The sequence below is a fragment of the Pungitius pungitius genome, chromosome 1 (genome assembly GCF_949316345.1).
Source record: "Pungitius pungitius chromosome 1, fPunPun2.1, whole genome shotgun sequence".
NCBI classification, from domain to species: domain Eukaryota; kingdom Metazoa; phylum Chordata; class Actinopteri; order Perciformes; family Gasterosteidae; genus Pungitius; species Pungitius pungitius.
The window spans coordinates 30,383,061-30,397,897 of record NC_084900.1 but is presented as its reverse complement, the minus strand read 5'-3'; the positions used below and the strand labels follow the sequence as shown (position 1 = coordinate 30,397,897).

Below are 14,837 nucleotides of genomic sequence, written 5' to 3'. Positions count from 1 at the left end.
TCCTTCTTCTCCTTCTTCTGATTTGCTCACTAAGGGAACAGAGGGAGAGCACTGAAATTGTTTTCTAGTGATGACATGGAGATTCAGACAGGAAGGATGGGAAAGGTAAAGAAGAGCTCAGTCAAGCAGGGATGTACAGTACACAGAGCCAGCATATTCTGTACATAAAGTTCATATATATATATATATATATATATATAAAATTTGAGTCCGGACAGAAAATGAAAGTGTACAGAGTTTGAAGAATGAGTAAATGTGAGTCAGAGGAGGATAGAAGGCAGGGCGCTGAGTTAGCCCTTCATATTCTCTTTGTAATTCCTTGTCAGTCAGCAGAACTGTTGAAAACTTGTCAAGTATTGATTATTGGGAGTTGGTGTTTCAAAATCACACACCCTCCCCTCCCTCTCTCTGCCTTTCCCTTTGTGTACCCTTGGCTGGTACCCAATCTAAATGTGCAAAACAGAGGCAGCAAAGTGTCACAGAGCACTTTTCTATTTTGTTGATGCTGCAACTCTTCCCTGGATACTTTCACAATATTAATTGCTGTCCCCACTGCTATTGACGGGCTGACCCGAGCCAATCCCACCCACCCCAACGCAGGCCTCAACGGATCGGGCCTCTGGCAGAACCGAGACCCACAGGACATGCACTGATCCAGTATGCCAGGGCTTAGTTAGCATTTCCTCTCACAACCTGGGAACAGCTATACATCTTACCAAGCAGAAGCACGCCAAATGATTTGAGCGGATCAGCCTAGCAAGTACGTGTTCCTATAAGCTCGCACGTATCTCTCCATGCGGGTTCAAACGTGTGTCGATGTGAGAAAAGGAGTCTGCATCTGCATCTACGCAAACAGGGCTGATAAATATAGCTTACCTAGATTTATTTGGGTTACTGTTGGTAGATTGAGGTATTAAATAGCAATTACGCTGCACGGAGCAGCTTGTGCAGGTGTTTCTCGTCAAATTGAACAACTCAGAAAGGTGATGACAAGGAACCCAAGGTGCACCTGTATGCTGAACCAACGGAGCACAGCACCTCCGGGAATGTTTTCAATGCGAGTTAGAACTGGAGTTGGTCGTGGTGACCTCGGGAGAACACTCTGATTCAGAACACTGCCCCCCCCCCCCTCCATCCGGGCGCAGTGAATGTGTTGAGGCAAGGCTTAATGTACTGCTTTTAAAAATAAAAAGTCTCACACCTCTGCTACCAGTCAATAATGTATGGGGACCCCCGTCCCCCCGTCCTCTGCTCCTCTGACAGCAGTTGTTAGCTTAGCTCAGCTGTATTGCAGCTTTCGCTAACTTTCACCTCTTGAGTGTCGCATACATAATGGATGGGCATTTGTTAAGCTCAGTGGCTTCAGGCAACAGGAAACTACGAGGCGAGCACATCACTGGAACAATAAGCCAATCAAGATGACAGTTAAATGAGAGGGATCGTTGATGAACTTTTGAAAAAAGTGTAAACAAGCTGAATCCACTGAGAGAGGGATCATAATCACAGGATGTCCGATAATGAAAGGGGGCAGAAGTGTCCAAATGTCAGAGAAATTGACTGGGTGGGCGGAAGGAGGCGGAATAAAGATTATGGAATACGAACGGAAATTATTTTTAATTGAGGGTGAAGACATTCCATCAACTTAAAACGCTAATAGGACGTCAAAACCATGATCAAAATATATTTTTTATTATGGCCTATTAGTTTCATGGACGACGTAAATGTCTCCCCTACATCTTATACCTTCTGTTAGTTCAAAATAATTTATCTCGATGCCAATATCTAATTTCTGTGTGGGTCATAGCAAGTGCTGGAAAAGCATATTGACATGAACTTGTTCACACAACATATTTTCTCCTGTGGTTTGATTTCGGGCCTACGGTAAATTATAATGAATCCTCAGCCAATCCTGATCTAATCAGGTTTGTGCCGAGAAACAAAACCTCCGTAGCGCTGATGGAGACCAGAAGAAGCGCATCGGGGATCTGTAATCAAGTAGAAATGCTTAGAAGACTTTCCTTGTGACAAACGTAATCCAGTCCCCACAGCGTGTCTGGTTGGCGCTGTGTGTCCAGCGTTCGCCGTGTCAGTCGTGAAGGCTCGTAAACGTGGCGCCTTGTGCACGCGCGCGTTCAGGCAGACAACGAGGACCTGCCCGTCTGAGGATGCCAGTATAATTATGGCTGTCACCTCGTACCGTGCCCGAGCCTCGACAGCATGACTTGAGAAAAAAGTCATTTTCCCCTCTTTTAAAAAAAAAACAAAAAAAAAACGGCACCATACACTTTGGCGGGACCACCTATTGACACGAAAACATGGCAGGCTCATTTGAATATGCGCCAGACGCACACAGACCCATGCAGACTGACTGCACGCACATTCGCGTACACCCACGGAGACGCAGCGGACACACAAAGACACACACGCACCACCTGCAGTGTTCATCCTGGTGATATGCTGGAATTGAAATTCTCAGAAGTGAGCAGTACCTACTTATCTCTAATCTGTTTTTCCAATTTAAAAACTCCCTCCTACAATGCAAGTTATTTTTACCCCTAGAGCTTCGACACCCATCACTTTGCTCGGTAAGTAACACTACGTGACACACCAGGTGAGAAACAAGTGTTCAGTGGAGATGAAATTATCATTGGCCATGTATAATGAAGGTGTAATGTTTTATAATTATTAAAGGCCATTGTCTTTACTATGTAGATATATGACATATAAATAGGACACAATTTTGAGTATTCTGAATTATTTATTGAGGTACTGCTTAAGCGATAGAAGCGAAGGCAAATTATTTGGCTAACAACCTACAATAATACCTGTATAAATACATTTAAGGATCATATCGAAGCATCGTCTATACCACACACTTGTGATATATTTTTCAGAAATGTCTTCTGCATGTAGCTTTACTGACATTGCCGGATTTGTAAATACACAGGTTTACTAATTTAAATTACAAAGGTACAACAGGGCTGGCCAACCCTACTACGTTAACGTAAAAAAACGTAGTCAGGTAGCTAGCAACACAGTTAGTGACTCTATGAACAATAAACTGTGTATCGGGATATTTATATTTAATGATCTAAGTTTGAAACAGACAATCACCGTTGTGGAAAGATTAAGTTACATCTACTCTGGACATCTCTACCTATTTCCTTTGCCTCCGGCCTTTTAGTTTGACATGGATAGGGAGGGGCCACTAGGGGGCAGTCAATATGTTTTTGCTTAGTTTTTGCTTAGTTTCATGTTATGTCGTCCATCTTTATTTACACACCTATTCCAGGCGTGCAATGAATTCAGTGAATATACAGTGAAGTTATTTCATTCCCTCACTCAATGAGTGACAATTGCAAAAGTGGCCGCATGACATAATTGTTCAAGAGGCTAATATCAGTCAGTTGAGAAAAGCATTAAACACTCAAGCACACACAAACACCCTCATGCACTCACACAGTTACACACCAACAAATGATGAAAAGTGTGATTGTATTGACAGCGGCTTTGCAGGCAGTGTCTGACATTTCACTGGGAGGGCGAGGCTAAGCGTTCAGACCTCTAGACAATGCTCTCATTCCTCCCTCGTCCTCGCTTTATTCCAGTGGCTTCACGTTGCTTTGTTGTGGATTTCCATTAGATGCACCTGCCCAGGTTTTTTTTTTGTCCTGCCTCTCAATGCCCGGATGCATACATGCTCTCAAATAGGCAAAAGGGGTTGTGATTTAAAAAAAAAAAAAAAAAAAAAAAAAAAGCTTAGGCCAGAGAGGACACAGAGGCATTCACTCTGTTGTCTTCTTCTCTCTCTCAGCCCATCAAACTGGAGGGGAAGCGGAATGTATTCATGGATACTATAGCCAAATACAACCAAGCACAGATTGATATGCAACAAAATTCAAAGGCCAGGTGTGTTGCTATGGTGAAAAAAATGATTGGCCGGGCTCTAGATTACAGTGTTCACTTCCCGAAACAGCCTGCCTGCACACAGCAGCAGCAGCACTGCACGCACACACAGACTCACACACTGCTCAGCTGATAGAAGCTGGCTGATTGCAGTAGTTTTACGGGTAAAGCCATTTGAATGGAAATGTGAAATGGAAGTGAATTACCAAAACTCATAGACCCCGGAACCAGCTGTGAATGACATAAATTACTTTCTGAGAACACACCATGCACGTCACAGATGGAAGTCAAAAGAAGGGATGGTGTGTGTGTGTAAGATGCCTGAAGCTGTAACTCAGGGCCCAGAAACCTTCTATCAGGTCCTTCAACTTAAGCCTGTTGATTCTGTGTCTGGGCCCGACATTAATACCTTAAGCCACTGTTATTGGGTACAAACTCTTAAATAAAGGACCTAAAAATGGACAATAGTTTGAGTGGAGCATTCTCCCTTAACACACTGCCTTGTTGACCCACATGGGAAAGATCTAGACGGTGTTCTTATGGTGAATATGCTTAAGAATGTGGGTTAGATACGTTAGATAAAATTTCCCATTGGCCTATTCTTTACAGCTTTCTGTAAACAATCATGTTAAAATAACCCATGAATAGTTTGGACAGATTTTGCCTACCTAACAATTAACTGATTATCTAAATAACAAGGGACATTATCATGCTTTCATATTTCTTTCTCCACTGCACAACCGCTGCAAGTCTCAATGAAAAATGTTTTTTAAAATGTTAAAAACCTGTAATTGCCTGTGTAAATCATTGACTCAAAGGGACACAGATGCACGCTACACCCTACAGGCACACACACACACACACACACACGCAGCAGACCATAGCAGCAAGAGGGTGATGATAGAGTGGGCTTTGCGGGTCATTGAGCGTATGAGAGAGAAAGAGCGAGAAGAAGAGAGAGTGCATGTGTCAAACAGCAAGAACTGGTGATGTAGTTTGTTGTTGTGGTAGCGTCCGAAGAACCAGAGGCAGATATTACATCTACTGCTGAAGCATTTAGGAAGCTTGCCAAATGTATTTCTGTATATTTATGTGTGTGAGTTTGTCTGTTCTGACGGATTGCCGTTTTGCTCTTGTGCTGAAGGGGTACTTATAAAATGAAGCTGATTTCTTTCTTATTCATTTTGACCCATTAATCAAAGGAATGTTATAGTGAGAGATGTTCTTTTCCCTTCTCTTGCCCTCCTGCAGAGACTGGTCGAAGCAGCGGAGGAAGCCCACCTGCAGCACGAGGAGGATCCTGACCTGCAGGTATGAGTGTATGCGTAAGGAGCTTCAATATATCCCGACAACACACACAAACATTATTACCATCAAGATGTTCGTTCCCTGGTCTTGTAATCGCATTAATTAAATCATTCAGAAAATGATTTAATCCTTCGGAGGCCGGCTCTTTTGTGATTGGATCCGAGTGAGACAAATGGTTCTGTTAATAAGGACACAACAGAAGACAGTCAGGGACCAAAGACGTGGTCTACTTCCACAGCCTGTTTCGCTTGACAAGGCTTCTTTTATTATGTGTTTAAGTATGTGTTTATCCACATCTCTTTATAATTATTTTGTCGGCATGTGTCTGTCTGACCCAGTGACAGTGTCTGGTGTTCACATTTTCAGATGAGCAAACAAAGACGCATACAAAGATCGTCACGTACACATGACAGGTTTTTAGTTCATTTTCAATGAACAAAGAAGAAATCCACCCCGCTCTTCAGCATCTGTTGGCATTCACTTACTGCTGATTTATGTGTACATTCTGTGGATAGCTGAACAAAATAATAATCAATGAGATGTTACATTGAGCCAAATCTAGCAAACTGACTAAATAGAGAAGTTTGTGTGCAATGTCATCAGTGAGATGTGAACGCGTGCAGGAGGTGGAAAACAAATCATATTTGATATTACATTTGAGGTGCAGCAGTTAATCTTCTTGTCTTTGACAGAAATTTCTCAGTGACACATATTGAGTCTGAAACACGAGCCACAAATTATTATGGAATTATATCATATCGTTTTAGTCAAAAACACAACTGAATTTTAACTACTCCCCTGGAGTTCCACCCACAGTTCTGCAGACTTGGGCAAATGCATTTTACTAATCATATCAGCACACACACCCCCAAACCCAGCCTCAGCGCTCATGGTTCTGCCTCAAATCCATTTGAGCAGCTTTAATTTTTAGAGTGCAGCTTTGTAGTGTGTGTGTGTGTGTGGGGGGGGGGGGGGAGAGAGCATGTGCGTGTGAGCGAGCCGTAGCGGGGGAGACCGGGCGCTCGTAGCAATTTCGCCTGAGTTTTCTGCGCAGCGTGCACGTCTCAGAGCACAGCTTATTAAAGTAGGAGGAGCAATGGAAGAAACTTGAGTGTTAAAAAGGAAATGTGATGCTAAGCCGACTCGGGAGCATTTGCTGCTAAACTACTTCTTAAGTCTGAGGTGTGTGTTATGTGTGCCTGTGTTTCTGCTCGTGGCGGTGAGTATGTGTTTATTTTGACAGCTCCTTAACCCAATTTCAAAGTAAAAACTCCAAATATGTAAGAAAAAAAGTTTCTGTTCATAACAAAGAGTTTAAGCTGAGAAGAATCATCAAGCTTCTGACAATTTGGCACAGAATAGTACAACAGAAGTATCCAACTACAGACCATAATGCAACACACAACAATATATTTGGTAATGTGTGCAATTTTCCAATAAAAAAAGTCTTTCAGGAACATCCTCGTGAAACGTGTATCTCATCTCACCAGGTGAAGCAACAGCAGCACCAAGAGATCAGCTTGTAAAGAAAATTGCTACATTTTATCACACGATCACTTTGTGTGGGTGTCTGCGTCTATATTTATTAGCTATCACTCACTCGCTTTGCTATACAGAGTCTCATTCAACTGAACACACTACAATATGACAACAGGGAAAAGGAAATGGGGAGATGTTGCCTGTTGCAACGTCCCATGCACATGATTAGATATACTGCCTTTTACGTATGTATTACGAGAGAGTGTACTGTATAGTTTGATGCATCTCACAGAGTCTGCACTGTCTGTGTATATATGCGTGTTGCCTTCATATGTACTTGTGCTTTCCATCCATGATATTCTTGTGGACGTGTGTTGCATCAGTGTGTTTTCATGCGCTGCTTTGGGAGCAAGAACATTGTGTGGGCTCACAGCAGTGCTTTGGACGGTAATTATTTAGCTTTAATGACACAGTTCTAGAGCTGATAATGAACGATAGGAAGCTTATAGTAATATGTAGAATCTCACAATACCTGGGAAAGAATGCGATGCCATGTTGAACGTTAAATATCTTCATACAAATAATTATATAAAAATAACTTATTTGATTTTTATTACCTAGTTACCCATAATTTCTTCATATTACTGGACATGTCACTTTACACATAACCCTTCAACCATCACCATCATCATCAACAGCACATGGCGTTAAGAAAGATGTGTTTCCCTGTTGGGTCCTGTCCTTCCCTTCTCTGGCCACCTGTGACACTGTGCTGATCCACTGAACCACTGACCCAATCATTTTGCACCGCTTATTGTGTTTGAATTACTTCAGCCTTTAGCTGTGATCAAAAACTGCTTTGGGGGTTTTTTGGTGCTGTTTGCATGTACATTTTTGTGGGGCTGTGTGTGTGTGTGTGTGCGCGCCTGTGCAGCCCTCATGGTGGCATTTCAAAAAGTGGCTTTTACTGCAGAACATGGTGAGTAGATGGTAATTATCACCAGCTGTGCTAAAAATACCACATCCACGCTGTAGGGTGAAACCTCCTCCATCACTATTCAGGGGTTTATTATAAAATATTTGTGTGTTTTTTTGCTATTGGATACATATTTGGTTGGCAGCGGTTTGATAGAAATTCCCTTATCTATCCTTTCCAGAGCTCTTCTGCGTCCATGTGAAATTGGCACGGTAATCTGCTGCGATTTTCCTCCCTTGCTCTTTTACTTGCGCTGCTTATGTACTGTAAATAGGAAAGCAGGGAGTAGTCTCCCATGCCCTCTGCAGCCAATGAAACTGTTCCTTGGAGGTTGGAGACAAACATCCAGTTGCCAATGATGTTGACTGCAAATGTTGCCCCTGTCTGGATCAAGCATTGAGAGAGAAATGCTTAATCTTTCTCCTTTTCTCTCTCTCTCTCTTTTGTTCTCTTACTCCCCTGTCTAGGATATTACCATAATGTGCACAGGGTTGGCCACATGCTTGTTGATTAGCCAATTTCTTCTTATTATTACTGGAATAAAATATTCAACCTGAGTTTGTGTGTCTGCGTATCCGCACGTGCGCGTGGAATGCAAGGCCAGTGATGAGAAGATGGGGTTTTCATGCAATTCACCTGTCCTTCATTTTTTTAACATCTAGGCTGAAGCACCAACACGCTGAACATACTGGTCGTCATCACTAGATACAAAGTGAAAGAATAATAAATTCTATCATCTACAAATAACCTTTTGCTATGTTATTTATTGATTGGCTGAAGAGTATAAACCAAAACCAATACAATTCCAGGAAAATTAGAGCAAACAGTTCAAATGAAGTGACCTGGTACACAGATAACAAACACAGATAGACTTCAGGTTGAGTCTATAGAGGCTTCGAGGAGTCAGGTACCAAGATGGAATGAATGATGAATTCCTTTTGAACACAGAATACTCATCTGCTTACACAGATATATGGTGTATATCTTTCATATGCATTTGAATTTGTTTCTTGCAAATATATTTGTAAATGTCCTTTTTAACATTTTTCTTTTCAGTTAATAAATCTATTATTTAGAGAAATAATGTATGTAATCTATGTATTTGTCAGAGTTGCTTAGCAAAAAGGTTCATGAACCATTATAAACACATCATATGAACACCTACTTGACCTTTCCTTCCTTAAGTTATTTACTCAATCTTCGTTCTTGTTTACCCACTCTTTACTCGTATCTGTGCCTGCTGGTTGTTTTCCAGTCCCATTTCCACACTCTGGGAGTGGCATCTCCCCATTTACCAACCGTGAAGAAGGAGAGTTGGGCTGGTGGGGGGGGGGAATAACGTCGAGGTGGAGAAGAGGGTTTAAAAAAAAACCAGAGGGGGGGGCGAGATGCGTCACGGTCAACCCCACGCTACTCATGAGGTCTTCTCCCTCTATCTTCCCCTTGTGGCTGTTGACTCACTGTGCAGCCAAAGTGCTTATCAAAGTCAACAGGAGTGTTTTTATTTGTTCGTGTGCATGTGAGTCACACACTGTAAATGCATGACTGGGTGCATACAGGGTTTTAGCTGTATAGGTGCTCCTCTTCAAGGCACATGGGACTCCTGCCCACTGCGATTACGCTTTTAATAAAGCTCACGTGTTCACATTATTGTAACCATCGACCACAACTCTGGCCGTTATAAATAAGGCCTCGGACGAGCATTTAACAGTCCTGTGAACCATCCAGTTAGCAGATTCCATTTATTTTTCTCTGTGCATAGGAGTTATCGATGGCTGTCAGAATGTAAGGAGAATTTCAGAAAATGTCACAAGATATATATTTAGAATATAAATTACCCAACCTTGCAATATTTGAGGGACCATCAAGTGTGTGTCTCACTGTGATACCTTGTTGCACAGGCATCACAGACCTCACAAACACATTCTGACCCGTTTGTCAGAAACGTATCCCCAGATGAAATGGAGCAGTTATTTTATGCATTTTACTTCCTACTGAAGTCTTTTAGTTACAATTTAAATGGAAACATTAACATAAAATACATCATTTAAACATGGTTATCATTTTTTTTTAAGCTTATGATTTTGCGTTTTCTATACTCCACTCAATGATGTATTACTTTATTTTTGCCCTCCCTGTGTGCTTTGTTTAGACATACAAATTATAAAAACAAATGTGCTTTGAAGTTGTAAAATAATTACCATAATGTAATTCTAATTCATGGTCAATATGGCATTGTGTTCACAGAGTAGTGACATTTTTATGTTAAAATGCTACACAAAATACCTTAAATCCATTCGTTGTTTGGGCTCGTGTTTTGAAGTATAACTGAAATATGCTCCACTATGTAGCTCCAGTAAAGCATCCTCATCATCTTCCTCTCTGTCTCTACCCCACTGAGTGAGTGGGCGCTGATGGTACATGTGCAATCTCTCAGTGTACTGTAATGCACTGCAACGTTAAAGATCAGGTTGTTAACATCAGCATCAGGGACTGCATTAGTGGCGCTGGAACGGCATAATTGACTTACTAAACATTAACACCCACACTTGGATGCACAGACACACCATGCTACACATTCTGTACAAAGAGCCTCAGGGGAACATACGCAGATGCTAACACACACACACACACACACGCACACACACACACCCACATATACAAGCCATGGTTTTCCCTTTACACCATTCACACACCCACTCCCACCCTGATGAAACTCAAAAGCTGATGTGTGCAATTTTAAGGCTACATGCTGTGGATTTACAGAAGTCTATTAGCAAACTCATTAACAGTTGTTTTATTTTATTTTACTTGACTGGAAATTCTCACTACTTTTAACGGCCTCTGATGGCATTTTCTGTCTTCTTTTCCTTTTCTCTCGTCATTTCAGACACGTACTTTAGTTACAGAGGCAGAACTGCAAATCCTATTTCTCTCATTTTTTTAGCGGTTATGTTTGTCTCGGATCTTGAGGCAGTGACTGCAACATTGAAACCTTGTTTTGGCTATGCGTGCGTGTGTTTCAGTATCTACACAAAAATGTTCACACATGCATGTGGGTTATTTAGGAAGACATTTTAAGAATTTTATATTTGAGAATGTTTTCGATTATATTTCCAGTTATTCCACCGTCTGCATTTGAACAATAAGCAACACAAATAGGAAATTGCTTTTAATTTCCTGTTCCATAGAACATACAGAGCGGAAAGATGGAGCACAGACACCAAGACGGAGGAGACAAACACCTAGAAAGGGTCGACTAGATGCAGACAACCTGGCAATTGCAACAATAGTGTCATATATAGAGCTGATTGTAATCGAGCCGCGCTAATGAGAGCCGTGTGCATGAGAGAGCACATCTGGGTTGAATTCCTGGGTGAGACAGTGGGTGGCTAGGAGCTTGATGAAGATTGTATACAGCGAGTTAAACAATAGGTTCTAATAGGAGATGGGCTGAGCCAGAAAAATAAAGGGATGAATCACATGGGGAGGGTGAGACAGAGGAAGTGAGAGGAAGATGATGATGATAGAACAGGTATTACTAATAACACAATGTCAAAAAGAGAACAGTGTGCAGACGCAAAAGAGCCTTGTCTGCTGCAAGTGGTTTTGGCTGTGCCTCTGTTTGACAGGTGTGTGTGTGTGTGTGTGTGTGTGTCGTAGTCTTTGCATGTACATCTTGTATGAACCAATTTTGAAGTATCCTAATGTACTCTTTATTGATTGTCAATTTGAGAATTATTTGTCTCTGCACTGAAAGTTATTCTGTTATCAACTAAGCAGGTTGAACATTAGTGACTTATGACTCTTGAAAAAGATCTGTACCTTCATGCAGCTTAATTTGATTTGAATAATCAAAATATTAAAAGTTGAGTTAAAAAGTACTAAAGGGAAAATGAGGTCGAAGTACTCAGAACATTAACATAAGTAAATGTCCAACACAACAAAAATGCACTAAGTCTTGTATATTAAAAATGCTACTTATGTATGAGCATCTAAATATACCTAAAGTACTAAAAGTTCATTTAGCAGAATATTTAAAGTAATACATAATTGTTTAGTATAGTTGGCATTCATTTAGGTTCTGATTCTGTCAGAGTGACATGATTGTCATTTGTGAATTCTTTGAATGTGTGTTTTATGTGGATATCTTCGGACTGGAGAACAACATACCGACAGAGACCTTGAGAGGTTGTGAAGATGATAATCCGGTGTAATTTTGTGTGGCCTTTGGACACTGTGGAGTCTTTGGCAGGGAATAAAGATGCAGTTGCCAACGGTAGGGAGGTCAGGTGCAGAGAAAGCTGAAGACGAGTGAATATGACCAATAATCAATTCTCTGCATTGAGGAAGTGTGCCAGAGTTTTCCACCGCCTGAAGGTCGTCGTTCCTGCTACCTCACCTGATTGAGGAGACACTCGTTTTTTTTAATCACAGTTCACAATTATATAGCATCCATTTGGGTAACATGCTGGCAAATATTAAATATGAGTCCAGTACCCGCTTTCCTTTGAACTCTGTTTTTGGTCTCCTCCATATCTTGAGGGAGATATTTGTATTGTGAGATGAAACATACAATATGTTCATCAGTCAGTTGTTAACTTTGTGTGTCTGCTGTTTGAAGCAGGACAGGTAGCTTCCATTGAGGGTGGTTCTTTCAAAGGATCCTCCACAATAATGCCTTGAGAACAGTGGGAATGATCCAGAACAGTAAGGTTGCGTGCCAGACAACTATATTAGAGAAGCTATGATAACTGCAGGGTAGGGAGACGATTATCTGTGCATCACGATGCGCTAACCCGTTTCACAGACAAGCTGTTTCATCTGATCACATGATCAGTGTTTGTATCCAGTCTTCTCGTGTCCTATTGATTCCTAATCTGTCTTTTAACCTCATTGTATTATATCCTCTCCATCTGTATCCTCATGCTTGTCCGTCTTTTCCGAGCTTATCCGATCGTTTTGTCTATTGCTATGCAAACTATTTATCATTTGTCCTTTTTTTCCCTTTTGCTCTTGTTTCTGCTTTCTTTGTCTCTTTTTTGTGTTTTCTTGTCCTCCACTTAAAGAACTAAAAGCTGTTTTAAACAAATGTCTTACTTTTATATTGATGTTTTGTGTTCATGTTTTTTTCAAGGCTTTTATTTCAAGACATACATTCTTGTCAGAGCGGACCTCAGATTAAGTAGACATTTTGAAGAAACTATGAAAATCCCATCTCACATACTTGTTTTTCAATTGTTTTTTCTTTCCTTCACAAAATACAAGGTTGAAATGGTTCCCCAACTCAACACAGCGAAACACTTTTTTGTGAGTCTAACTATGACTAGGTACTTTTTGGCCTTACCCAACGTGCTCCTTTTAAGAAGTACTTTGTTTTGTTTTTTCATTCATCAAAAACAAACTGCTTTTGAAAGCATACTGTAATTTCAAGTTGAGAGGAGAAGAAGAAGAAGAATGCAAAATAAAAGGAAAAGACGAAGAAGCATGAGGGAAAATATAGACAGAAGTATGCAAGGCTGCGGGCCATAACCTTGAAATGGCAGCGTTCCCCTTGATAAAAGGCTAATAAGCCTAATCAGGCCTGATTAATTACAACGATAGGCTGCTTTTGCTAACCCTCTTTGATGGCTTTATCTCTGTTTTGCACCGGGCAGAGAAGAAGATGGTGTTCCTCAGGAGGAGCAGAAAGATTTAGTCTAAGTGAAGGTTACTGGTGCTAGAAATCTGAAGACAGGGTGAGGGGGAGGGTTACTTGTGTCATACAGAGGAAAGAGTCTACCACAGTGACCATACATTGTAATATGTCTGAGTGTATCAGGACATGGTCTTAATAAGGTATAGTCACTTTTAAATGATGTTTTCTTCACTCTGACATCTCGCTGTAATGGACGTGCATTTGTGTCAGTCGAAAGCAAAATCAAGTGAGTGTCTGTCCTCCTCACAAGGATAATTTGGACTCTTGAGAATGACAATTCGTCTTCCTCAGACGCCCTTATCAAATCGCATTCATTGGGTCAACACAGGAGAAATCAATGTGGCCTTAGGCTGTGTAATCACCATTCACCTGCACAATGGGTGCCACCACTGCGACTGTTAGTAAGAACAGTCAATTGTATTTTTATAAGAATCATGCCAGCAGATGTTGGGTGAAGGCATGCAGGGCACACCACGGATATCTCGCCATACTATTGAAACATTGATGAATATATGACAGACAGCCATTCACACTTACATTCCCCCTTCTGCTGTGCTAACTCAGACTTCCGAGCCTTAAGGATGGAGGGAGCCGTGAGCTCTATATTTATCATGCTCTATGATTTATTAATACTCTCCACAGTATGCGCAGTACTAAAAATACTGTGGAGGCAGCATCGGGCTTGGAAGGGGTTGTGCAATCTGAGGAGAGATCTGTCAACTCAGCAGCTTTCCGCTGTAACATCATGCACGTCTGGGGTGATCCAGGGATTCAGGTTACCTCAGTACACTACTCTCTGACTCAGCACTGGAGTGACCCTGCCATCCTATGCAGTGATGACACGACGAGTAAAATGGCCATATTGAATCTAACATACAGAATTCTGAATGAAATATTCAGTAAACGTTAGAATTCAGGTGTAAATTGTATCTGAAATGTCATAACAATCTCTTTCTTTCTTTTTTTTTAAATCCAGTACGAATACTTCAATGCAGTGTTGATCAATGAGGTGAATGAAGAAGGGAACAGTGTGGAGCTGGGAGGAGAATTCATCCTGCAACCCAATGACCACTTTAACAACCTGTCAGTCAACCTCAGTCTCAGCGTGGTCCAGGTGCCCACCAACATGTACAACAAAGGTATGCTCAGTACACCTTAAACATCGTCATCGTAAAAAGAAACATCTGTATAGTGGCCTTTCAAGAACATATTTCTTTCTGGTGTGCTGATGCATGGGGATGGATGCATGTGACTAGAGGAGGACTTTGTTCATTAATTGCATCTCTTTGGACATTAACTACCACACATTGACTTAATTAGCAGTTCAATAATCAGACATTCGGCTAATTTACCAACCCATAAAGTAATGGCCCGCTGCAATGCTCAGCGGACAAAGTGAAGTCATGTCGACTTAACCCAGCTACCAGAGGCAAAGAAATGATGTATATATATATATATATATGGGGAGAG

General features: G+C 41.2%; 1 protein-coding gene across 4 annotated transcripts in view; it reads left to right on the top strand.

Annotated features, from left to right (window-relative positions):
• Positions 1 to 14,837, top strand: part of cacna2d3a (calcium channel, voltage-dependent, alpha 2/delta subunit 3a) — a 91,391-nt gene that overhangs the window by 28,497 nt on the left and 48,057 nt on the right. For all 4 annotated transcript variants that reach the window (XM_062564730.1, XM_062564732.1, XM_062564729.1 and 1 more), the window contains 2 exons: positions 5,158 to 5,217; positions 14,344 to 14,506. In XM_062564730.1, coding sequence (XP_062420714.1) covers positions 5,158 to 5,217; positions 14,344 to 14,506 — 223 coding nt within the window. The remainder of the gene's footprint in view (positions 1 to 5,157; positions 5,218 to 14,343; positions 14,507 to 14,837) is intronic.